We start from the raw sequence: 25,384 nt of genomic DNA on the forward strand, positions 1-25,384 counted from the left end.
ATCCCCTTTATATAGCACTAACTGCTGTATTCTGGTAACAATTTAAATGTCCCAGAACTTGTCAGGTCTATCTGTATGAACAGAATAACAGCGAGCCATGTATTCATAGGAAAATGCAATGAAGCATTTTGGACAATCTCAAGCAGCTTTCATTGCTTTCCTGTCAGTGGGCTGGCTCTGAAAACTATTTGCTGTCGATTCTAAAGCAAAGTGTCAAAGTTTAGGAACATTGATCCTTCTGAACTTCTCCGGTGGTCCCCAGCATCACAGATGCCAGTCTTCAGCCAATTTGCCTCACTCCATGTGATTTCAAGGAACGTTGCAGGCAATGAATACTGCAAAGGCTTTGGCCCCTGTCAAGGTTCTGGCAATAATACTGAAGACTTGTTCTCCAGAACTTGACACCGCCCTAGCCAAGCTCCTCCAGTACAGCCACAATACTGGCATATACAAAAAACGTAGGGCAAACACAACGTGGCCAATTACTATCTCTTCAGTCTCCTCTTGATCACCAGTAAAGTGATGGAAAGTGTCATCAATAGTTCTATGCTCAGCAATAATCTGCTCAGTGACACCCAGTGTGGGTTCCCCCAGCTCCACTCAGCTCCTGACCTCATTACAGCCTTGGTTCAAACATGGACAAAAGAGCTAAATTCCAGAAGTGAGAGGAGAGTGACAGCCCTTTACCAAGGCCACATTAAATCAGGTGTGGCAGCAAGAAATCTTCGCCAAATTGGAATCAACAGGTTTCAGGGTGCCAACGGATTGGAGTCAGACTTGGCATATAGGAAGATGGTTGTGGTTGTTGGAGGATAGTCATCTCAGCTCCAGATCTCTCTGCAAGAGTTCACTACATTGATCCCAGAGATGAGGGGTTTGTCGTATGAAGAGAGATTGAGCAGTTTACACTCTGGAATTTAGAAGAATGAGGGGAGATCAAATTGAGGTATTCAAGATGATAAAAGGTATGGATAAAATCGACATGGAGTGGATGCTACCTCTTGTAGGGCATTCTAGAATGAGGGGTCATATTATTGCACAAATGGTGGCAAATTTAAAACAGAGTTGAGGAGAAGCTACTTCACCCAAAGAGTTGTCAATCTGTGGAATTCACTCCCCCAAAGTGCAGTGGATGCTGGGACAGTGAGTAAATTTGAGGAGGAGTTAGACAGATTTTTAATTGGTAATGGGTTGAAGGGATATGGGGAGAAGGCAGGAAAATGGGGGTGAGGGACCAATCATCCATGATTCAATGGCAGAGCAGACTCAATGGGCCGAATGACCTAATTCTGCTCCTATATCTTATGAACTGTACTGAGTTCGTCAGGGTATTGTCCTAGGCCCAACTATCTTCAGCTGCTTCATCAATGACCTTCCCTCCATCATAAGGTCAGAAGTGGGAATGTTCGCCAATGATTGTACAATGTTCAGCACCAATCACAACTCCCTGGATACTGAAGCAGTCCATATTCAAACGCAACAAGATGTGGACAATATCCAGGCTTGGGCTGTTAAGTGGCAAGTAACATTTGTGCTACACAAATGCTGGTCAATGACCATCTATAATAAGAGACAATCTAACAATCACAATTGACATTCAATGGTATTACCATCACTGAATCCCCCACTACCAACATCCTGGGGTTACTACTGACCAGAAACTTAACTGGATTCAACACATAAATACAGTGGCTTCAAGACTAGGTCAGAGGCTACGAATACTGTGGCAAGTAACTCACTTCCTGACTCCTCCGCAGAGCCTGTCCACCATCTACAATGCATAAGAGTGTGATGGAATACTCCATATTTGAAAAATGTGTTGCTGGAAAAGCGCAGCAGGTCAGGCAGCATCCAAGGAGCAGGAGAATCAACGTTTCGGGCACAAGCCCTTCTTCCTGAAGAAGGATTCCTGAAGAAGGGCTTATGCCCGAAACGTAGATTCTCCTGCTCCTTGGATGCTGCCTGACCTGCTGCGCTTTTCCAGCAACACATTTTCAGCTCTGATCTCCAGCATCTGCAGTCCTCACTTTCTCCTAATACTCCCCATCTGCCTGGATGGGGGTAGCTCCAACAACACTCAAGGAGCTTGATACCAGCCAGATCAAAACAGCCCACTTGATTGGCACCACATCTACAAACATCCACTCCATCTACTACAGATGCTCAGTAGTAGCTGTGTGTACTATCCATAAGATTAATACTTCTTTGAAATATATATACACACAATTTCACTGAAAAGTCTATCTCTCCTCAAAACATTGTCTTTGGAGAAAAAGGGAGATTGCTGAACGTGGTGGAATTATCTGAAGCTGAAGAATGTGAAGTGTAGTAAAGGGAGGGTTGGGGATTGACTGAAATGGTGAGGTAGTGGTAAGAGGTGATTTAAGGATATACTGGAGATGAATGTAGGCTGGATGGGGGACATGACAAGAGGGAGGGTGTAGGACAGTATTGATGGTTAGAGTGAAATGGATGAGGAAGATGATTGGCAGATATGGAGCCAACTAGCCACAAAACGACACGACCAGCTATCCTTAGTAGCCACACACTCAGATGACAAGCAACATGCGTTCGACTGGGACAACACTACTATTATAGGACAAGCCAAACAGAGAACAGCCAGGGAATTCCTAGAGGCATGGCATTCATCCACAGATTCAATCAATAAGCACATCGACCTGGACCCAATATACCGGCCACTGCAGTGGACAGCTAGAACTGACAACCGGAAGCGGCAGAGACAAACCACTATAAATGCCAGAGGAAAGATCACAGAAGTGCCTCACAAGAGGCTCCCAAGCACTGAGAATGTCACCTAGACAGGGGACGAAACGTCTGCAACACAAATTCCCAGCTTGGCGAACAGAACCACAACAACGAGCACCCGAGCTACAAATCTTCTCACAACTTTGAATATGGAGAGAAGTCAGATAGGGAGCACTGACCTATCAAATATTTACTGAATATAAATAGCCTTTCCTCAATATGAATTGTGTGAAAGTAATTAATTATTTTGCATAGGGATATCTTAGTGGGTGATTCAGGACCTCAGGGACGATATATCAAACTGAAATACACTCCCATTTCACACAGTCTGCTTAGAACAATAGATCCTTGCACCAATGAGATAATCGGGTTGTACTATATCCATACAAACCCCCAGGCCATTAATTTCAAACAGGACAGTAATAAATCCTAGATTTTAGGAATGGATTTCATCGACTGACAATTTAGACACCACTAACTAAACAGTTTATATCTCAGGAATCACCAAATATAATTTATAAATGAATTATTACCTATATCCATCAAGGAAGGCCTCACCACTGCTGACCTCAGTGTCACCTGTAAGCATCTTAAACGTGGATGTTTTCCCAGCTCCATTGATCCCCAGCAGTCCAAAGCACTGTAAGGAACCATTTATAGAGACTTCAGGAGAGATCTGTTTTGCCATCATCTCGAGTAAAGCTAATAAGAGCAGGGTAGAGAACGGCAGTTATTTTTAAACTTCATTAACCTCCCCATTTCTGCTAAGGTACTGACTCTTTCCCAGATGAGCCCCACAGCATTTGGTCATCTCTGATAGCTCAACCAGTGTGTTAAACCGAAACGTCGATTTTGCCTGTCCTCGGATGCTGCCTGAATTGCTGTGCTCTTCCAGCACCACTGATCCAGAATCTGGTTTCCAGCATCTGCAGTCATTGTTTTTACCACACCAGCGTGTTAAACAAGACCAGTCAGCTAGACAGGCAACATAGAAACATAGAAAACTGGAAGAGAAGGCCATTCGATCCTTCCAGCCTTCTCCGCCATTTAACATGATCATGGCTGATCATCGAACTCAGTACCCTGTTCCTATCTTCTCATCATACTCTTTGATCGCTTTAGCCCTAACAAATATATCTAAAACCCTCCTTGAAAATATTCCATGTTTTGGTCTCAATCACTTTCAGTGACAGGGAATTCTATAGGATCACCACTCTTTGGATGAAGAAATTTCTCCTCATCTCAGTTGGAAATTGCTTATCCCATATCCTTAAACTGCAACCCCTGGTTCTGAAATCTCCAGTCATCGCGAAGGTCCTTCCTGCATTTATCTTGTCTAATACCATTTGAATTTTATAGGTTTCTATGAAATCCCCCTCATTCTTCTAAATTTCAGTGAATACAGTCCTAACTGATCCATCTCTCTTCATACATTGACTCTTGGGATGGCAGAACTAGTCTGATAAACCTTCAACTGCACTCCCTCCATAGCCAGAACATCCTCAGAAAAGGAGACCAAAACTGCAATGTTCCAAGTGTGGTCTCACCAAGACATCCCTGTTCCTGTACTCAAATTCTCTCACTATGAAAACCAACCTATTATTTGGCTTCGGCACCACCTCCTTACTTTCAGTGACTGATGTACAAGGACACCCAGGTTTCATTGTACTTCCCTTTTGCCAGTCTATTGCCATTCTGTTTATACTCTGCCTTCCTGTTTTTACTACCAAAATGGATAACCTCACGTTTATCCACATTGTACTTCATCTGCCACGCATCTGCCCAATCACTGGCCTTGTCCAAATCACAATGAAGCCAATCACTGAATCACTCTACACCCTCCTCACATTCCCACTTAGCTTTGTGTCATCTGCAAACATGAAAATGTTCCATTTAGCTCCCCCCACCTAAATCACTGTGAATATTGTTAATTAGATGGGGTCTAAGTACAGACTCCTGTGTACCCCAATAGTCAATACCTACCACTTGGAAAAAGACTCATTTATTCCTACTCTTAAGCAGGTGTTGAAACCAGTTCTTTCTTCACTTGATATCTACAATAAATGCACTTCTCAGCAAATGTCATTGGATACGAAAACATGATATTCAAACTATGCCAAATGTAACAATGCCATTTGCAAACTCATGCACACACACCAGTTCTTACCTCTCCAGGAGGAATTCCCACACACAGTCGGTCCACAGCTGGTTTCTTTTTCCTTCTGTAAACCTAAGAGACCAAATAAAGTGACTTATAGTTAACTAATAGCTGTATTTTTTTAATGTATTTGACATAGAAAAATCTATCCCTAGCATCTATTTACCAAATAAACAAATCGTATATTCCCAAACTATAACTTCCCCATTCAAACCTCAACCCTACTCTCCCCCCATCTTCATTCAAACCATATCTGAAGAGAATATGCCCAGGTAGACAAGGCACATGGTACTGAGTAAGCTAGCTGGAGCCACCTCATCAACAGTGCAAATGGTTGTAGGTTAGCTCTAAAACCCAGCAGTCTATCTTTCCTGATTCCATTAAATTGTTAGAGATGCTATGTGGTTTTGCAGAATAGCCGGTTCAACCACCATTATTAGATTTGTCAACTTTAATCCAACTCTGAAATGTCAGTTGCCTCCTCCATGACCACATTCCTCCCTATCAATCCTCCACAACCCAAATGGGAAGGATAATTGCTATTTAAGTATCAACCAACAAGATTTAACCTCACTTGCAGAATGTTAGGTATCGGGGCATCACAGGAGCAGCATAACCTACCATTTATGCTAAGTTATGTGTGTGTATTGCCATCATTATTCTGCCATTTACACAACAGTTCGCAGCAGTGCCAAGATGCTTTCACAAATATTAAGAGCACACACTCAGCAACATAACAGAAATCAAACTAGCAACTTAATGCTCTGTTTGACTGAGTCCCAAACAGGGAAATGTAGCTGCCAACTGAGAAAGCTGTGTTGCATTTCTGAACAGTGAACTTCATCTTTTGTGCTATAACGATCAAGCTGTTATAAGCACAGCCTTAACAGACAGAGTGAACAGCAAAAACTGGAATCTGTCTTACTTTGGTGAGATCCTTGATGACTAGAATATCACCATCACTTCCACCATACATAACCCTTTGCCTCTCTCTGGCTACATCCTCATCCTCTGTTTCCAATGGTGGAAGTTTTAAAGACAGAGATCTGTGGAGGAAAAAAACAATAAGCCAGATGTTGATTGATTGTAAAACAAATATGAAGCCAAAATAGTTTGTAGCCTGTACATGGATCCTTGACAGTGTTACATTACATAGATATAACATTTACTCTAGGTGTGGGAAAGTGATGTTAAGCTGCTAACAAGGCTGTGTTTCTGTGTTCACTCTTTATTTAACACTCATTTATGTCCAAAGTTATTCTGACCATTCAGTTGGACATAGCTGGCTGAACTTGCATAACAATGACTTAACCTTTGCATTTCAGCACATTGGTAGGCGATTGTAATTTTCCATCCTGCTTCATTAGGTCATCATACACATCATGCTTCCCTCACTTGTCGGCTCTAAACATTCTCCCACTCTCGCACATTTACAACTTCATGCACGTACACTGTGGAGAGATGTGACCATATAATGTGAGCACACTGAAGACATGGTCCTATGCAGTGCATTTATTATCACGCTGAGGATGCTACAAGTGAGTGAGTGAGACCCCCAGCTCTGAAACGGAACAGAGTGAGTGTCCATAAATTTACATTTGGTAGTGTGCCTTGATTGCAGTCTATTAATGCATTGTGAAGGCCCAAATAACTCAGCATTCTTCCTGTGTAAGACAAGAGAGGTCAACTTATATCAGTGGATGTAGACTTTGCAAAATATCCATATTGCAAAGTGAAGGTTCTGCAGAAGTGAGGACACAGGAGAAAAAGAATCCTATGATCAACCCTCAAATAAACAGTGAACATCGGAACTGTGGTGGAGGGTCAGGGGTCAGGAGTCAGGAGTCAGCAATGCTATCATAAGCAACACTAAATTAGCAATTTGTACAGTAAACTTGCAATCAGTAACCCTGCAAACAAGCTACATTTAACAGATAAAAGTAAATAACTCTCCTGATTTAGGAACCATTTTCTAATATATAGTCATGTCCACTAGGAACTGGACTGAAACTTCACACTCTACAAGCTAGAGTCCTCACAATCAGCTAAGAGATTTTCACTCCATCAGTTAAGGCTAGGTGAAAATCCACACCTCAGAGTCTAAAGGTCTAATCCATTGTTACGGTTTACTAACATAAACTGCAACAGAGGGTCAGATATACTATTTGCATTATTAAACGATGTGCAGCAACGTACTGAACAGAAATTACTTCCCTAAAATAAAAAGGTGCTGCAATAAAACTAGAAACCGACATCTGGGTACCTCACCTCATTTTGAAGAAGAATTTGTACTGCAGTAGAATTGTGAACAGAAAGAAGACGATTCCCTGGACAGCCATGGCAAACAGGTTCTTTCCCACCAGGTCCCAGGAGAGTGGAGATGTGAACACCTTCTCCCCTAAATCACAAAGCAAATGTATGGAAAGTTCTTACTCCGTTTCGGAACAATAGAAACATTTGTCATTTTACCAAATCTGGAATGTTAATGTTTGAGACTTCTCCTGCTGACTTTCACAACGTCACTGACCTAGGTTTTAAACAACATTGCTCTGGGTCTGGAGTCACATGGAGGCCAGACCAGGATGGAAGATTTCCTTCCCTCACTGTTATTAGTAAAACAGGTGGGGGTTTACAACAACTGACAATGGTTACATGATCACTACTAAACTAGTACTGAATTTTTATTGAATTGCAACTTCACCATTTGCCCTAATGGGATTTGGAACATTGACTCCGCAGCATTAACGTGGGTCTCAAGATCACTAGTTCAGTGACATTACAACTACACCACCTTCCCCCCCCCCCCACCCCATTAACCCCAACCCAATCAAGACTGCTACATTTGACCTCAGTGTCCCCCACTGCTACTAATGTTCCTAATCCTCTTCCGTCTTTCAGTATCCAACCACAGTCCACACTTCTCACGCCTCCCTAAGGGTTCGTGCACAGCTGGATATGAGCCAAAGCCAGACAGGGCTTGGCTGAGCGATCTTTCATTCACAGACCACTGCAGAGATTTAAAGTTCAATGTTTACACATGAGAAAGGGACACTGGGGCAAAATGGCGAAAGGTGACTGCTGTCCAGAATGCCTGTGAAACAGCCTGAATCAGCACTCTCACAGGAGGAGGGCAAGGAACAAAACAATCTGGCTATGAAAAAAGTGCACATTTCAGTTTGGGGAACACAGCAAATATAGAGGTTTTGTATTTTGATTAATGGCCACGTCGTTACAAAATCAGGGTACTATTTTAAATGGGGTGCAAGCAACAAGACCTGGAGATGTTTGTGAAGCGATATTTCGCAAGACAGGTTAACAAAGCTATTAATAAATCATACTGGATCTTGTACTTTGTAAATAGAGGCACAATGCCAGGAAGTGAGGCTAAATCACTCCATTCCCAAGGCTCTCAGCCTCATTCCTGATGAAGGGCTCTGTCCCGAAACAGTGAATCTCCTGATCCTCAGATGCTGCCTAACCTGCTTTGCTTTTCCAGCAACACACTCTTGACTCTACATCATTTGGCCAGCTGAAGTATTATGTCTGATATTGGGCACCAGACTGTCAAAAGGCAGTAAAAGTTTTAGAGAGGGCGTAGAAGTGATTTACAAGAATACAATGAGGGTCATAGCTATATTAATCAACTTGAAAAACTACAAATTTGTCTCCTTAAAGTGGAGAAGGCAAAGCTGAAATTTAATAGATGAGTTTATAATCATGATTTAGATAGAATAAATAAGCAACTGTTTCTAAGGTTGAAAGTGGATAATTAGGTGGTGCAAATTTAAAGGTGATTAGCAAAAGAACCAAAGGTGATATTAGAAAACAACTTATGCATTGGGAGGTTGGGATTTGGAATGTGCTACAGTTGTACAGTCGGATTCAATAACAACCTTCGAAAGCAAACAGGACAAACAATTGAAGAAGGTTAACTTCGGAATAAGGAGAAAAAAACCTGGGTAATTAGATGAACCGAAATGATCTTTCAAATTATTTAATGACTGGCTTTATTCTGTACAGTAATTTATTGTTGTAATGGGTTCATAAATGAGATCATGGGATCTGTAGCCTTGAAATATGCACTTTTTGACCAACTAATTTTTTTATTCTTCATTACTCAGAGTTAAATTGCCTAAAGAAATGTACTAAAAGCTAGAAGTCTTGGATATTAAGTTTATGTGTAGAAAATTTAAATTAACATGGCCTATCTGTCCTTAATTAAGTGATTGCTTTAAATTAATTATGTTAATTAATTTAGATTCCTCAGTCATTGAGAGTCTTGAACTGATCTTCAAAAACATTCAGACCTGAAGTTTATCAGCTCAAAATATAAGGCATACAATCTGGTACTGGCTAGATTTAGTAAAATTATTAGAAACATTTACTGACCAATCCTCTCATATGCATCTGCCATAGCTTGATTCTTCACCATGTCGATCATGCCTCGGCCCAGGCAGAAATGTGGGAAAATGAGGAAAACCTTTTTCAGGATTTGATTGACATCATCCAATTTCTACACAGAGGAAAGACAGAGTCAGGAATTAAACCATTTAATCGCCACTTTCCTCTTTACTTTCCTGGGCACTAATTCTTACTCTATGGACATTAAACACCTCACTAAAGTGCCCCTTATCCAAGTACCAGTCCAGATTGAAGGTGGAGTTTTGCATGCATGTTCCTGACCATATCTGATATCAAATACATACTCTCCAGTGCAGGTAACTAGAATGTTGATCAGAAGGAGGGAGCCTGGATGCTTTTTCTCTTCCTAAATAAGGTACCCTGTGGTCAACTACAGGATTCTCATTACTGGACCAGCTAAGATTAATCTTGTTTGGGAGATTCTGGCTAATATGTTTCAGCACCTTATTTGAATTTCTCGAGCACTAATCACAGCAAATTATGGAGAACTGCAGTGAGTGCAACCTCGGTCTATTGGTTGCCAGGGAGAAAGGGTGACGAAAACGTCACCTCCACTCATTTAATATCCAAATGAATAATTTGAACAGGTATATAGTGCCTTGGTTTAAAGAAGGACAGCACATCCAACAATGCAGAGCTCTCTAAATACGGCGCTGATGCCAGTGTACGCTTAAGCACTGCAATGGGTTTGAACCTGTAACTTCCTTACTCAGAGTCATAGAATCATTCAGCACAGAAACAGACCCTTCAGTCCAACTTGTCTGCGCCGACCAGGTATCCCAATCTGACCTAGTCTCATTTGCCAGCACTTGACCCATATCCTTTTAAAACCTTCCTATTCATGTGCCCATCCAGCTGCCTTTTAAATGTTGTAATTGTACCCACTTCCACCACTTCCTCTCGCAGCTTATTCCATGCAAACACCACCTGCTGTGTGAAAAAGTTGCCCCCCAGGTCCTTTTTAAATATTTCCTCTCTCACCATCTAGTTTTGGACACCCACACCCTCGGAAAAATACCTTGGCTATTGATCCTACCATGCTGCTCATGATTTTATAAACCTCTATAAAGGTCAACCCTCAACCTCCAATGTTCCAGGGTTTAAAATAAATAATGAAGAGATATTGTATAGGCTGTGTGTACTTTAATGTCAGGATAGCACCAGGATCAGATGAGATTTAGCTGAGGAAAGTGCAAGTGGAAATTTCAGATGCCCTGGTCCTTTTATTGTGCAATCTTCCTTGGAATCACTGGTACAAGAGGACTGGAGAATGGCTAGCCTTATGTCCTTCTTGAAAAGAATGATGTAAAGATAAGCCCTGCAACTACAGGTTTAGGCCAGTCAGTTTAGCTTTGATAGTGGGGAAACTTCCAAAATATATTTGGGAGCAAGTTAGTCACTTCAGCGAGTGGGGGTTAGTTGAGAAAAGCCAGCAGGGATTTGTCAAGAGCAAGTGTATTTAACTAACTTGAAGTTTTTTTGCAGAGATAGCAAAGGGTTGGCAAGAGTAATGCAGATACAGAAATTTCCAAAAGGCATTTGATATTGAACCACACAACAGACTTGTGAGCAATGTTATTGCTCAGTGAATAAAGGAGACAGTAACCACATGGATACAAAATTAACTTGTATTAAATGGAATAGTGGTTATGGATTTTTTTTGGACTGGAGGAACATTTGTACTGTTTATCCCCAGGTGTTAGTAATGGGACCTTTGCTTTTCCCGATTTATACTAATAATATAGCCCTTGTTGTACAGGACACAATTTCAATGTTTCAAAGCTACAAAACTTTGTGAACTATGAAAAGCATAATGTAAAATTTCAAAACGTATAATGCCAAGTGGTGGACAAATGGCAGATGAAGTTTAATGTAGAGAATTGAGGAAGTGATTAATTCGATGAACAGAACAGGGAGAGACAAAACAAAAGGTACAATTCTAAAGGGAGTGCAGCAGCAAGTGAACCTAGGTATACATGTGCATAAGACATTAAAGACAGCAGCACAGATTGAGAGTATAGTCAATAAATTATACAGTATCCTGGGATTTACTAATAAAGGCATAAGTACAAGAGTTAAATAGCAACTCTTTAAGTTGTTGTTAAGAGGGCTTGTTAAGCTTGTATAAAAGTTTGGTTTGGCATAAACTAGAAGCAATTTAAATCAATTGCACTTTATTCAGGTACTACACGTTAGGAAGTATGTGAAGGTGTTAGAGATGGTGCAGTAAAGATTCACAGGAATGGTTCCAGGATGAAGAGCTTTGTTATCTGGATATGTTGGAGAAGATTGGACTCTTTTCCTTCAAGAAGGTAAGCATTGAGAAAAAGATTTAAGATCATGAGGATCATTTGGACAGAATTGATAGAGAAGAATTTCCCACTGGTGGAAGAATCAAGAACTATACAATGTACAGGTAAGACACAGATGTAAGGGAAATGGACACATGTACAGAAACCTTGACTTGAGGTTACAGGTTAGGATCTAACATGCACTGTCTGAATTTGTGGTGGGTGGAGGGTTAGGGTTCAGTTAAAACGTTCAAGGGGGAGTAGGATTATCTGAAAATTTAAAAGAATTGCAGGATTACAGGGAGAAAATGGGAGAAATGGCACTGGATGTGACACAGGCACAGGCACTACAGGCTGAATGGCCTCTTTCTGTACTGCAAGAATTCTGAGTGGTGTGTGAAATACCAACACCCAGTGACACAGGCAAATACCAAGACATCAATACCCAGTAACAGGGCATCAACACCCAGTCGTATCAGCATGGACAGAGGTTAACACCAGGGTGAAGTTTTGATGTATTCCAGTCTGACATGAAAATGGTGCAGTTTGAGAAGATATATTAAATATCATGCAAAAGTAGCTAGAAAATAGGAAAAGATTTAGGAGCAATTATCCAACAGTATATCTGTACCATGACATTGAAAATGCACAATGGTAGCAATAGCATGCAGCAATATAGGTCTTGAAAGCAGGCGTTGACACTTTGAGCCTGCTCCATTATTGAACAAGATCTTGGTTGATTTGTTTGTGGTCTCAACTTCACTTTCCTGTCTGCACCCTGTGACCTTTAGCTCTCTTTTTCTCAAACATCCACCTCAGTCTTGAGTACATTCAAAGACCCAGTTTCCATTACATTCTGGGCATCAGAATCCCACAGACTAACGCTCCTTTAGAGAAACAAAAAACCTTAACTTGGTCTTTAAAGTGTTATGACACAGGGTAAAGCCTTCTGCTAATTTAAACCAGCCACACAGAAAAAGTTCAACTCACGCCAGAATCCTTTAAAATTCGCGAAGCAAGAAACTATCCCAGAGGTCATTATTTAAAATAAAAAATAACAACTTTATTCTTTAAATCCAACAGAATATATCAAAACCAACAACTATTTACAACTCTTTTCTCTTAAACCTATCTTTTACCTCCCAATCTACAATATTGGTCTGATAAAAAAATCCTAATTAAGATTTTAAAAAGTTTCAAATCCAGTCAGCTTTGTTGATTCTCCTTTGTAGATTTTCTGTAAGTCGGTTCTGATGTTCTGCTGTGCGAACTTCTTATAGACAGGTACCTTTCAGAGAGTTCTTCAACTACCAGTCTGTATTTGTGGATGTCCTTGATAGTTCTTAAGACCATAAGACAGAGGAGCGGAAGTAAGGACATTCGGCCCATTGAGTCCACTCCGCCATTCAATCATGGCTGATGGGCATTTCAACTCCACTTCCTCTAACTGTTCAAAATATCCAGTTTTATACCCCCAAAACATTGGATCATTTCATTGGTTTTAATATTACCCAAATACTAAATTCAAATTTGATTGGATTTTGGTACATTGGGGCACAATTTAAACTGATTATCCAAATTTGAATTTGTTTTTGTTTCATGGCAACTCATCTGCAACTATTTGTTTCCCAAGTGTTACATTCTTTCTTTATTCAGCACTCTCTATGTTTTGTCAGTCCATGCTAGTTTTTTCAACTGTCTTAAAGGTGCAGTACACCTCTACATCTTCATAACAAAAGGGAGACTACTTTTCTTTTATTAAGTATGTCCCCTAGTATTACTTGCGCCCACAAGGTGAAACTTCCTCCAGTTTCATCCCATTTAGTCCCCTCAAAATCTTTCACATTTCAATAAGATCACTTCTCATTTTTCTAAACTCTAATGGATGTGGCCCCAACCTATTCGACATTTCTTCATAAAATAAGCTCTTCATCCCAGGAACAGGCTTAGTACAACCTCATTATCTGACAATTACTTCAGACTTCCCTCAAGATTCCTGAACATTACCAGGCACTACTTATTATGTAACAAAACAGGAAAATGGTGTATTACCTTGTCATGGAAGAGCTCTAGGACAAAGGTGGCCACACTGCCATTGATACCGATGAATAGATTTACACAGGTTAGTGCCACATAGGCGGAACTGGGGATACTGAACAAAAAGGATGCTGGATACATGAGGGGAGTGATGGACCAGCTGAAGAAACAGAACCAACAAACATGAAACGAAATAGAAAGGGCACTAGGAGAACTTTCACAAATTCAATTGTATTTAGGGTTTGGAGATGAAAGGCCTTGCCCACTTACCCATAAAGGAACAGCAGGAGGATCAGTGCTGGCAAATTGGGGGCAGATACGTAAGATCTTTGTTGAAAGCAGATGAAGATGATCACTACCAGTGTTGCTGACACCGCGTAATTACACTGAAAAAGAAAAAGGTACAGAATGAGAATTCACTGATTATCAATCTGTTCCTTCAAAAGAATAATCTATCCCATCATGGACTCCATGTGACTCACCTACTCTTCTTTCACTATGTGTGAACTCCATACTATCATTAAGATTTAGGAAAAACAGGGACTCATTCAATGACTGAGATGTGTATACGAGGTACTTTGAAAAGCTCATCCACTAATGTGCTCTCTCTATATAGTTGGTGTCTTCACCTGCTTCAAATACTTTGTGTAGTTGCCCTTCAAAAATGTAATAACTGTTGTTTCAGTCTCTCCATGGAAAAGGATTTCATGCATTAACACTGCATAAATTGCCTTAATCACTCTTTTCGCTCTTGAAATTGATAGCATCTGGTCATGGACTCCAGAACTAGACTCATGAACCGGCGAATGTCATCACTTTTGGTCCTGAAAAGTGCCAAGTATACCTCAGATTGGGTAATGTATTTTATAAGTTTAAACAACCAGTGAGGCTAATGGTTTTGAACTGCTACATGCAGTAGCAGCACAAGTGGTGTTTACCATTAACAGGATGCTGGCATCAAACCAAAAAGATACGCTGCACATCACATAATTCAGTAATGCAGTACATAGATTTCACTGCTAGAGGGATGCTAGATATGTTGGCCATCCGTCCCAAACAGCATATCCCTTCAGTTGTTCACAACCAGCCACTTTGCAAAACTCAAAACGGAGCGTCCAGAATTAAATGTGATCGTGTTTAGACGGCATTTGCTAAATAATCCTGAGTGTGCAAAGAATTACATTGACAAGCAACCTGAGCTTAGCTGCATATATTAATACACAAGATCCTGGTCACTGCAGACAGAAAGAACATGTACATACACTGCACTATTTCAACTTAGCAAAAGAGGTGACAGCCGTTCTCTAGTTCGTTTCTCAGGACAATGTCTTGACCAGTTAGAGTCAAAATGTCTAATTTATAATTTAAACAAAACTTGAAAGTTGGTCATCATCTAACTCGTGGATTCTCCATGATAGCCCCTCTATTCATCAGTCCACTTTCCAACTAATCAGCATTGTCCTTTCACATAGTATAAATATTGTTTTTCCCTTCACATTGTTGAAATTCACATTGCTTGTTGAAATTGTCCTGACAGGTGAAAACAAAACGCTTTGCAAAAAATATGACTTTTTCCAGCAGTACGACAGTTTAGGTTATTACCCAACTCCTTTTCATCAATTTGAAACTTTGTGAAACTTTCTCAGCTTTGCCAGCAGTTGTGAAAATAATTTCAGTATTTCAAGTGTCATCTCATGACTAGTTTTCCTCCCTGTAATTATCCTGGTGAGTTCATGTTGCATTTTATCTCTTGTTTTCTGTATGAGACGCACAATACTGCACACAATACTCAAATAATGACTGAGAATATATTCTGCATAAATATACCATTATGTTATGCTACAGCTGTACAAAACCTTAGTTACGCCACATTTGGAATATTGTGTGCAGTTCTGGTTGCCACACTACCTGAAGGGCATAGATGCTTTGGAGGAGGTTTACCAGGATATTGTCTGGTCTGGAAGGTTTTAGTTATGAGGTGGGGTTGGGTAAACTTGGATTGTTTTCACTGGAAAGATGGAGGCTGAGGGGGGGAAATCTGATACACGGGCTACAAAATTATGAGAAGCATAGATAGGGGGTGGATAATCAGAGGCTTTTGCCCTGGGTGGTAACGTCAACTACAAGAGGACACAGATTTAAGGTAAGAGGGGGAAAATTGAAGGGAGAAGTGCAGGAAAAATTCTTCACAGAGACATAGACAATAGGTGCAGAAGTAGACCATTCAGCCCTTCGAGCCTGCACCGCCATTCAACATGATCATGGCTGATCATTCCTAATCAGTGTCCTCTTCCTGCCTTATCTCCATAACCCTTGATTCCACTATCTTTGAGAGCTCTATCCAACTCTTTCTTAAATGAATCCAGAGACTGGGCCTCCACTGCCCTCTGGGGCAGAGCATTCCACACAGCCACCACTCTCTGGGTGAAGAAGTTTCTCCTCATCTCTGTCCTAAATGGTCTACCCCGTATTTTTAAGCTGTGTCCTCTGGTCCTGCACTCACCCATCAGCGGAAACATGTTTCCTGCTGCCAGAGTGTCCAATCCTTTCATAATCCTATATGTCTCAATCAGATCCCCTCTCGATCTTCTAAACTCAAGGGTATACAAACCCAGTTGCTTCAGTCTTTCAGTGTAAGGTAATCCTGCCATTCCAGGAATTGACCTCGTGAACCTACGCTGCACTCCCTCAATAGCCAGAATATCTTTCCTCAAATTTGGAGACCAGAACTGCACACAGTACTCCAGGTGTGGTCTCACCAGGGCCCTGTACAGCTGCAGAAGCACCTCTTTGCTTCTATACTCAATTCCTCTTGTTATGAAGGCCAGCATGCTATTAGCCTTCTTCACTACCTGCTGTACCTGCCTGCTTGCCTTCATTGACTGGTGTACAAGAACACCCAGATCTCTCTGTACTGCCCCTTTACCTAAATTGATTCCATTTAGGTAGTAATCTGCCTTCCTGTTCTTGCCACCAAAGTGGATAACCATACATTTATCCACGTTAAACTGCATCTGCCATGCATCTGCCCACTCACCTAACTTGTCCAGGTCACCCTGTAATCTCCTAACATCCTCATCACATTTCACCCTGCCACCCAGCTTTGTATCATCAGCAAATTTGCTAATGTTATTGCTGATACCATCTTCTATATCATTAACATATATTGTAAAAAGCTGCGGTCCCAGCACGGATCCCTGCGGTACCCCACTGGTCACTGCCTGCCATTCCGAAATGGAGCCGTTTATCACTACCCTTTGTTTCCTATCAGCCAACCAATTTTCAATCCAATCTAGTACTTTGCCCCCAATACCATGCACCCTAATTTTACTCACTAACTTCCTGTTTGGGACTTTATCAAAAGCTTTCTGAAAGTACAGGTACACTACATCTACTGGATCTCCCTCGTCCATCTTCAGAGTTACATCCTCAAAAAATTCCAGAAGATTAGTCAAGCATGATTTCCCCTTCATAAATCCATGCTGACTCTGCCTTATCCTGCTACTACTATTCAGATGTGCTGTAATTTCATCCTTTATAATAGACACCAGCATCTTTCCCATCACTGAGGTCAGACTAACTAGTCTATAATTTCCTGCTTTCTCTCTCCCACCTTTCTTAAAAAGTGGTATAACATTAGCCACCCTCCAATCCTCAGGAACCGACCCCGAATCTATCGAACTCTGGAAAATAATCACCAACGCATCCACGATTTCCCGAGCCACCTCCTTCAGTACCCTGGGATGTAGACCATCAGGCCCCGGAGATTTATCAACCTTCAGACCTAACAGTCTCTCCAACACCAAATCCTGGCAAATATAAATTCCCTTAAGTTCAGGTCCTTCAGCCACTGTTACCTCAGGGAGATTGCTTGTGTCTTCCCCAGTGAACAGATCTGAAGTACCAATTCAATTCTTCTGCCATTTCTTTGTTCCCCGTAATATATTCCCCTGTTTCTGTCTTCAAGGGCCCAATTTTAGTCCTAACCATTTTTTTGCCTTGCACAGAGGGTGGTGAGTGCCTAGAATGCATTGCCAGTGGTGGTGGTGGAAGCAGGCATGTTAGTGATATATAAGGCATTTCTTGATAGACACATGAACAGGAGGTGAACAGTGGGATACAAACCAGGCATGGGTAATAAGTAGCGGGAAGGGTTAGGCATTGGTGCAGGCTTGGTGGGCCGAAGGGCCTGTCCCTGTGCTGCGCTGCATTGTATTGTATTGTATTCCTTTGTACTCAATCTATAATTCTATTTATTAAATCGCAAATTTGTACTTTTGGTGAATTGAGTACTTGAACCCCAAGCCACTCTGTTAAATGATACCCCTTCCATTGTATAATCTACCCATTCAACACTTTTCTCCCAAAGTACATTACCGCTTACTTATCCATGTTAAATCACACCCACTCCCTGTCTGCCCATTTTGACTATGTCATCCTAAAACTGTTCAGATTTAGCTTCACAGTTTGCCAAACTACTTTAATGCGTATCAATAAATTTTAGGATTGTGCTCTTGATACACAAGTCATCAATATATACAGCGAACAAAAGTAGGCCAAGATCCAGCCCTAACCCTAGGGGTTTACTTCAGTCACTGTCTAGACTCAGCAGAGCCTATTAATTGTAGATTGTTTTCTCTCTGTGAGCTAACACTGTCATATTCTTTCTGTGTTGAAGGAAAGAAGTTTCTGAACAAACTCTCCACTCCATCTTCTACATCACACCTGATACATCACCCTCACCCAGTTAGCCACATATTTAAGAAGTGGCTTGCCTTTCATAAATCCACAATAGCTTCTCTGTACATCTAAATGATCACAAACTTTCTCCTATTTTGACTAACAGTGTTCGATTGCTCTTCAATCCCATCCAGTCCATGTACTATTTAAGACTCTACTACATTAATTCAGTTTCTTTCCACAGCACATGGACAGTTTACGCTATCAAGAACTTACCATATCCCATGCAAAGTTTGCAAGCCAATAAATGCCAGGTTTCACACCACTAACAAATTGAAGGTGCTTGGCTTTGCTGACACGTTCTTCAATGAGGAAGAGAACAAAGCTGGCTGGCACAAAGGACATGGCAAAGATGACACAAATGGAGACGAGCAAATCAACAGAGGTACCTATCCTAAAACAAAGGGAAACAGACTCTGCATCATACACTTAATGTTACCACATAGTCGCACAAACAATGATTTTGGATATCACTTTCTTCAATGCACATTGCAAATCACATCATCTAAAGAGATATACGCATGGTATAGATAAAGCAATATCAAATCAGAACAAGCAGCCCAGTGAATTTCAATCAACATCAACTTTCACTTGCACATTATTCTTAATGCTTCTACACAGAAGCAATCAAACAAAAAAAGGACACTTACCCAAACATTATAATCTGGCAATAAAATGCTTAATCAGCAGTTTGGGTTTTAATGAAGCTTTTAAAGATCAAGGGGATGGTGGTAAGGCAAAGGAGCTTAGGAATGGAATCGTAGATTGTGGAACAGACTACTGTAATGTAAGAACTTCAACTGCAGCCACGTTACGATGATGGCATGGAGGTGTATGTTACTGAGTATAAATAGGACAGCACTGGTGGAGTTGGACTACACCATACTCTTGAATCAAAGTATTGAAAGCACATGAACATCAAGAAGGAGACAGATTAATTGTTACATAATCTAACTACAAGATCAGAATCTAGTTTCATGTGTAGCAGTATTTAGTATTAATACACAATATTTTCAAGTCTAAACCAGAAGATGGTTCTTTATTTTGCCAACTCCTCAACTAGTCTGTCTGGAACTAAAACTCTGTGGCATCAAGTTATAGGACCAAGGGAGTTGTGCAGAGAATTTGGGGTTGGACAGTGAGGAGATACAGAGCTGGGAAAAGTCACTGAAGAGTTAAAGTGGCACTCATATGGATTTAAACACAAATGAGAATTTCAAATTTGAGGTTCTTGGAAACAGAACTTCATGCGTGTCAGTGAAGATATGGGTTATGGGTGAGGGGGAATGTGCGTGAACTGCATGGTTTTGTTTGAGCTGAAATTACAGTGGATGGAAGACAGCCAAGGAAGGAATAGATTGGTTGGAGGTTGAAGGTAACAAAGTCCAATATTTTAGCTGCTGAAGAAGTTTGTATCTGATATGAAGAGAATATGAGGGTGGAAGCTCAACTTTGTGTTAATTAGGATACTCCAGTTGCAAAGTGTTTGTTTAACCTGAGAGTGTCTGGGAAAGGGAGGCAAAGTTAAAGTTTGTGGTTGAGCTGAAGAAAATGGCTCTGGTGTCAATTAAAAGCAAAATGGATACTGGAATTCTGAATATAAACAAAACATGCTGGAAAAACACAACACATCTGGTAGCATCTCTGGAGAGAGAAACAGTTAATATCTAGAGTCTAGTATGACTAGAACGTAGTTAAGTGAATGATCTCAACCTCAGCGACAAAGAAAGACTTGAACTTCTCACACTTTTTACAAAGGATGGAAGGGAAAGGGAGAAGGCTTTTAGATATTTTAGTAGGAAAGAAAAGGTGCCTGGTGTAGTGGGTATCCAATTTAATCTATTAGTTACAAGTAAACATACAGCAATGTAGACAGAGCTTCATTCTATACTGTAAATGGCAATCATTCATCCATGAATAAAAGCAAATTGCTGCAGACGTTGGAGGTCTGAAATGTTAACTGTTTCTCTCTCTATAGATGCTGCCAGGCCTGTTGTTCTCCAGCATTTCTTGTTTCTATTCGTATATGGGCCCCAAAAGCAGAGTATTTGTTTGTAGAAGGCACCACAGTCAAGCACAATGCTGACTTTACCTCAGATTCGCACTCACAAAATCCCAGAACCATCAAACAGTGTCCACACAAGTAGCAACCCTATCCGTTTTGCCCACTTCCCTTAGTTGGGAGTGTTGAGTCCAACTGCATCACTGCTACTGTGCTGACTGAGATCAAAGAAAGGACCCCCAATTTCTCTGGCTCAATTCCAGTGATTGCATTTTAACTTGCATGGATACTTATGGAGGTTCTACCAGTTACTTACAGCGCGACTTCAGTGAACTGTTCTTTGGTCAGATTCAGTGGGTGGTTGAATGCAGTAATCCCAAACCTTGTGGGATCTTTCCCTGGTGGAAGATTTGCTCTCAGCACTGCATTGCTCATAACGTTCACAAAACTCACCATGGCATGCCAGCCTTTGTTGTTGAACCAGACCTACAAAAGAAAACAATAAAGATTCTTGCTGTATTTTTACAAGTACACTTGAGCCACTTGTTTTGTAATTCAATTGCTTTTAAACACTACACAGTTGGGCAACAGGCAGCCACAATATATTGGTAATTACAATGGAGTTAATTACATACAAGCTACATTCTACTGGAATGTTATCCCAAGAATTAACCTCTTTCAACCTATGCCTAACTTCCTCTCCTCTTTTCCAATGGGTGTCATCTCTTTGTCAGTCTTTCAGCAACTTTTCTCAGTGGCCCTCTTTCTCCTTGAGTTGGCTATTCTGCTGTAGAGGTATAACAGATGAACCTGGTACTGCACTTGGCTGGTATGCATGGATACACATTCTTCCAGGAAGATCCCATTGTTGAAAATAAACTGAGCATGTATCTACAAATTGTTCACACCCTGAACTAACTGGATATTACCATTTTTAGGGAAACGGATCAACTTTATTCTGTGACCACGAACCAGGGAATGGGGAATTAATATATAGACAAGAACAACGATTAATGTTATGTTGCCCAGAAAGAATAATCACTGACTATGGTGGTGTACTCGAGCTATTTGTAAAGCAGTGTAAAGAACAACACCTCAGAGAGTTAAGATGGTTACCAGTGGGACACGGATCACAGCAGCCAGAGTTTGAAGCCTCTTGCAACCAGACCTCAAGATGACAACAAGAGCGGGCCAGCAGTAGGCAGGACACACCGAGTGAGCATCCAAGTGAGCAACTTAATGCTTGTGCAAGCGCAAAATAGTACTAGCATCGGCTGACTGGTGCACACCAATATTCCAGCAGACATTGTGAGCCGTGTGCATATGCACCACATAGTTACTTGCTGAACAGCATCAGGCATCAGTGCAGTCTAACAGAAGCTGCATGGAGCAGTAACAGAAAATCTGTAACAAAAATAGAAATTGCTGCAGAAACTCAGCAGGTCTGGCAGCATCTGCAGAGAGAAACCAGAGTTAATGTTTCGGGTCCAGTGACCCTCCCTCAAAACTTTCCATAGTTCTTCGGCTTTTTATTTAATGGAAAATTTATCCTTGCCCCACTTGGTAGACACCAGCAAGAACATTAGACTGCAGTGTAACTAGATAAAAAAGTGCCCATCCAGCCCCCAATGTCTAAACTGAAAAATAAGACCATCAATATTATTATAGATGTCAAATCAGCTAATGTATTGTTGACAGGATTATTGGATCAAGTGATGTAAAGTATACTATTCATAGGTCAAAGGCATACTATGTTACACATAGACAGGACTTTTGCTCCATCTGATATACATCAGTATTTATGCTCCATATTAGTTGCCTTCTTTTTGTAACTATTAGTATAATCCTTCTGTTGCTTTATCTCTTCAGTATTTCACTAGAATTTCAGCAAATATGCTGTCCACCTGTACTGTGGGGTTAAATCTAGCCTTATGACCATGTGATTTAATTGAGGTGAATTGAAATTTGATTGCTGTTGTGAGGGAAGCATTTAGATTGGTGATTACTTGTAAATATTTGGCTCTAGATCAATAAATAGCAGCAAATAATTGGTTTAAAATACTTATAACACTTCAAAGTGTAATGGACCAAAAACTAAAGACAGACTTCAGACAGGCAGGAAAAAAGTATAAGTTCTTCAAACGTACTTTCACATTATTATTTGTGTTCAAGCTCTCGATAAAGTTTCCGATGTTTCCCAGCAGTCGGTCCATGGAACTACCCTAACATCAATAGAAAACTGAACGTGAATAACTTAAAGTGAAAGGACAAAATAATTCTTAGAAACACATTTAAACTGACAGTCATAGACCCAGATAAGACAAGAGAGAAATGAATGAGTCTATGTTTTTATGGAGGTTACATGTACACTAACCTGGAATACAAAAATGCTGATCATTACTACAATAGTAAAAGATCAAAGTGCCATACAACTACATCGGTCTTATCTTTTACTATAAATCTTGTGTCCTATGACCCTGCCCCACTAGCTCCCTGATGAAGGAGCAGCATTGCGAAAGCTTGTACTTCCAAATAAACCTACTGGGTGACTATAACCTGACGTTGTGTGATTTTTAAACTTTGTCCACCCTAGTCCAACATCAGCACCTCCACATCATTATTACAATATTTTATTGTAAAACAGACTGCAGCTCCACCAAGTGTCTGCTGATGGCACTCTAGCCTGAGCCACCAGTCGACGAGGATGGAAGGAAATGCAGCGACTTGAGAATTATGGAATGTGTCATTTTGAAAAATCTGTCACATTACAATCCTATAGATTACTTCCAGTATGTATTTAACAATTGCAACATTTAATTGAAAGGCAATGGTTATTTTACACTGGTTGCACAAGGATTAGATCCCAACAAGTACAGTCAACACGAAACTGGTCGCTTTTAACCAGAATGTGGGATTCAAAATGCATTTATGTTGAAGGAGAGATTTAGATTTAAATTGAAAGCTATATAAATACATAAACAACACATATAAAAATCAAATAAGCATCTCTGAACTGATGAGAATTTACATCAGCACGAGCTGACAAACGCTTGTGTTCCTAATGCCTTAGACACTGAGCAAGCAGATTTATGAATCAGTCTGAAGCCTGAGTTTAAAGTTTTCTCTGTCTGCTGAATGTAAAATCCAACCTAAAACAACTTCAGACAGTCACAATTAACTGCTACTAAACTGGCTCAAATTCCAAATATCAACATCATTCAGAGGTAACAGTATTCAAATTGGTAAGGAAAATGGAAAAATATCACAGTTTAGCAAGTTGGAACTTTACAGAAGCTTGGGTTTAGTGAAAGTTTTACTCTCAACCTCTGTTGTAGATTCCCTTGGAGTGTTTGAGTAGATAGTATAAAGGGAGCAAATGTTATTTCTAACTAGTAATGGATCCGATCTAAGAATGCATGGTGCATATGCTCTATGAAATAGCTAAGTGTTTCATTTCCAAAAGCTGACTGCAGTAAAGTTCCGAATCATTCCTAATTCCTCATGGACTGGGTTGTAGATTGCCTAACACCTAACAGACATGTAATAGAAATTACAAATTAAACAGTGCAAATATTCAGACCAATTCCATACCTTTGTGACATTCAATCGTGACCTGATCTCAATAGTGGAGATATTAACTTCACTCAAGGAAGGTAAAACCTGGGAACTTCGTGCTCCCAATGAGAATCCTCCATACCTACAACACATCATCATGAAGGTTCTGATTCTCTTTAAAGCCCAGACAGGACATGAAAACATTACAGTTTTACAGTGCACATTTTTACATTACTTTAATTTTAAAAAACTGCAGAAGTTGGAAATCAAACAATAAGCACAAACAATTTCACAAGTGCACAATTTGTCAGCAGCCAAAGGGAAAATAAGACACATTGGTGTTTCTCAATTCATTAGCCAGATATTTCTTTTTCAAATATTGACAAGATTGCCATGGGTGTTTTATTACAATTGCAGGTTGTTCTGCTATAACATGCATTTCATTAATATGAATTTGCTGTAACGTGATCGATGAATGGGGGACACTGTTTCTAAAGCGCAAACCTTTAAAGGGTGTATTGGTTATAATGCCTTTCCAGCCCCATTAGTTTAAATTATGCTGCTATTATGCAATTTTCTTATAACACGGGAATACACGAGAACAGAGCTACCATGTTAGAGCAGAACCAACCGTAAAGTGGGAATTTGAGAATATAAAGCTTTCAACCATGTTATGTTCAGGAATGAGTGTCAAGAATAACATTTATGAAAATTAACCAAGATTGCACATTTTAGGTACAGAGAACACTATCAATAGTCTGACAGTGTCTGACATCATTGAATATCAACTAACAGAGTAAGACTCTCAGATGAAGCAGATTATTTTTATTTTGGCCAGTAAAGTACATATGCCCCTTAATATTTGCACCATCAATAGGTGAATACAAATCTCTTCAGCCTGGACATTGTGCAATGTATCTCTTTCCTATTAACTTGGATGTAAGTACTTACCTGAACTCGTTCACCCACTTCTTAGTTTTCAGACTGTAAAATGAAAAAGAGGCTCAAGTTACATACAGTATGCTGAACAAAACAAAACATATGGTTTTAAAAGCATACTTAAGTAATTCAGTACAGGTATAAAGACAAATGTATTTGGTTTTCTCCCAAGTTGCTGTCACTTTGTACCTTTTACTAATGATCTGGGGGTAGGTTTTCACGAGGTAGTCAGATACATTCCTGCCAGTTAGATTCTGAAGAATGTCCCCAGTATTTCGCTGCAACTATTCAAAAATAGAAATTTGATTCTGTCAGCACAAAGCAAAATTATACTATTCCCAATTACAGTCACGACCATGCACAAAACAGCCATTACAATGTAATTACACCTTCCTTGCCAATGGAGAGAGAAATTAGATTGGGGTGGAGTGGTTAAACAAATATAGGAAGAGCCTTTATAGTTGTGTCCAGATG

At 40.3% G+C, this 25,384-nt stretch overlaps 1 protein-coding gene across 2 annotated transcripts in view; it reads right to left on the reverse strand.

Annotated features, from left to right (window-relative positions):
* LOC122565247 (phospholipid-transporting ATPase ABCA1-like) overlaps window positions 1-25,384 on the reverse strand; it is a 181,281-nt gene that overhangs the window by 19,729 nt on the left and 136,168 nt on the right. For both annotated transcript variants that reach the window (XM_043721019.2, XM_043721016.2), the window contains 13 exons: window positions 25,100-25,194; window positions 24,923-24,955; window positions 24,008-24,113; window positions 22,564-22,638; window positions 20,733-20,902; window positions 18,631-18,808; window positions 13,945-14,060; window positions 13,690-13,834; window positions 9,314-9,437; window positions 7,193-7,322; window positions 5,850-5,970; window positions 4,934-4,996; window positions 3,300-3,406 (listed from right to left, as the gene is read on the reverse strand). In XM_043721019.2, the coding sequence (XP_043576954.2) occupies window positions 3,300-3,406; window positions 4,934-4,996; window positions 5,850-5,970; window positions 7,193-7,322; window positions 9,314-9,437; window positions 13,690-13,834; window positions 13,945-14,060; window positions 18,631-18,808; window positions 20,733-20,902; window positions 22,564-22,638; window positions 24,008-24,113; window positions 24,923-24,955; window positions 25,100-25,194 (1,463 nt within the window). The remainder of the gene's footprint in view (window positions 1-3,299; window positions 3,407-4,933; window positions 4,997-5,849; window positions 5,971-7,192; window positions 7,323-9,313; window positions 9,438-13,689; window positions 13,835-13,944; window positions 14,061-18,630; window positions 18,809-20,732; window positions 20,903-22,563; window positions 22,639-24,007; window positions 24,114-24,922; window positions 24,956-25,099; window positions 25,195-25,384) is intronic.

This window comes from Chiloscyllium plagiosum, unplaced genomic scaffold, assembly GCF_037043375.1.
Source record: "Chiloscyllium plagiosum isolate Xiang-an unplaced genomic scaffold, Cpla_swu_hap1 HiC_scaffold_28, whole genome shotgun sequence".
NCBI lineage: Eukaryota > Metazoa > Chordata > Chondrichthyes > Orectolobiformes > Hemiscylliidae > Chiloscyllium > Chiloscyllium plagiosum.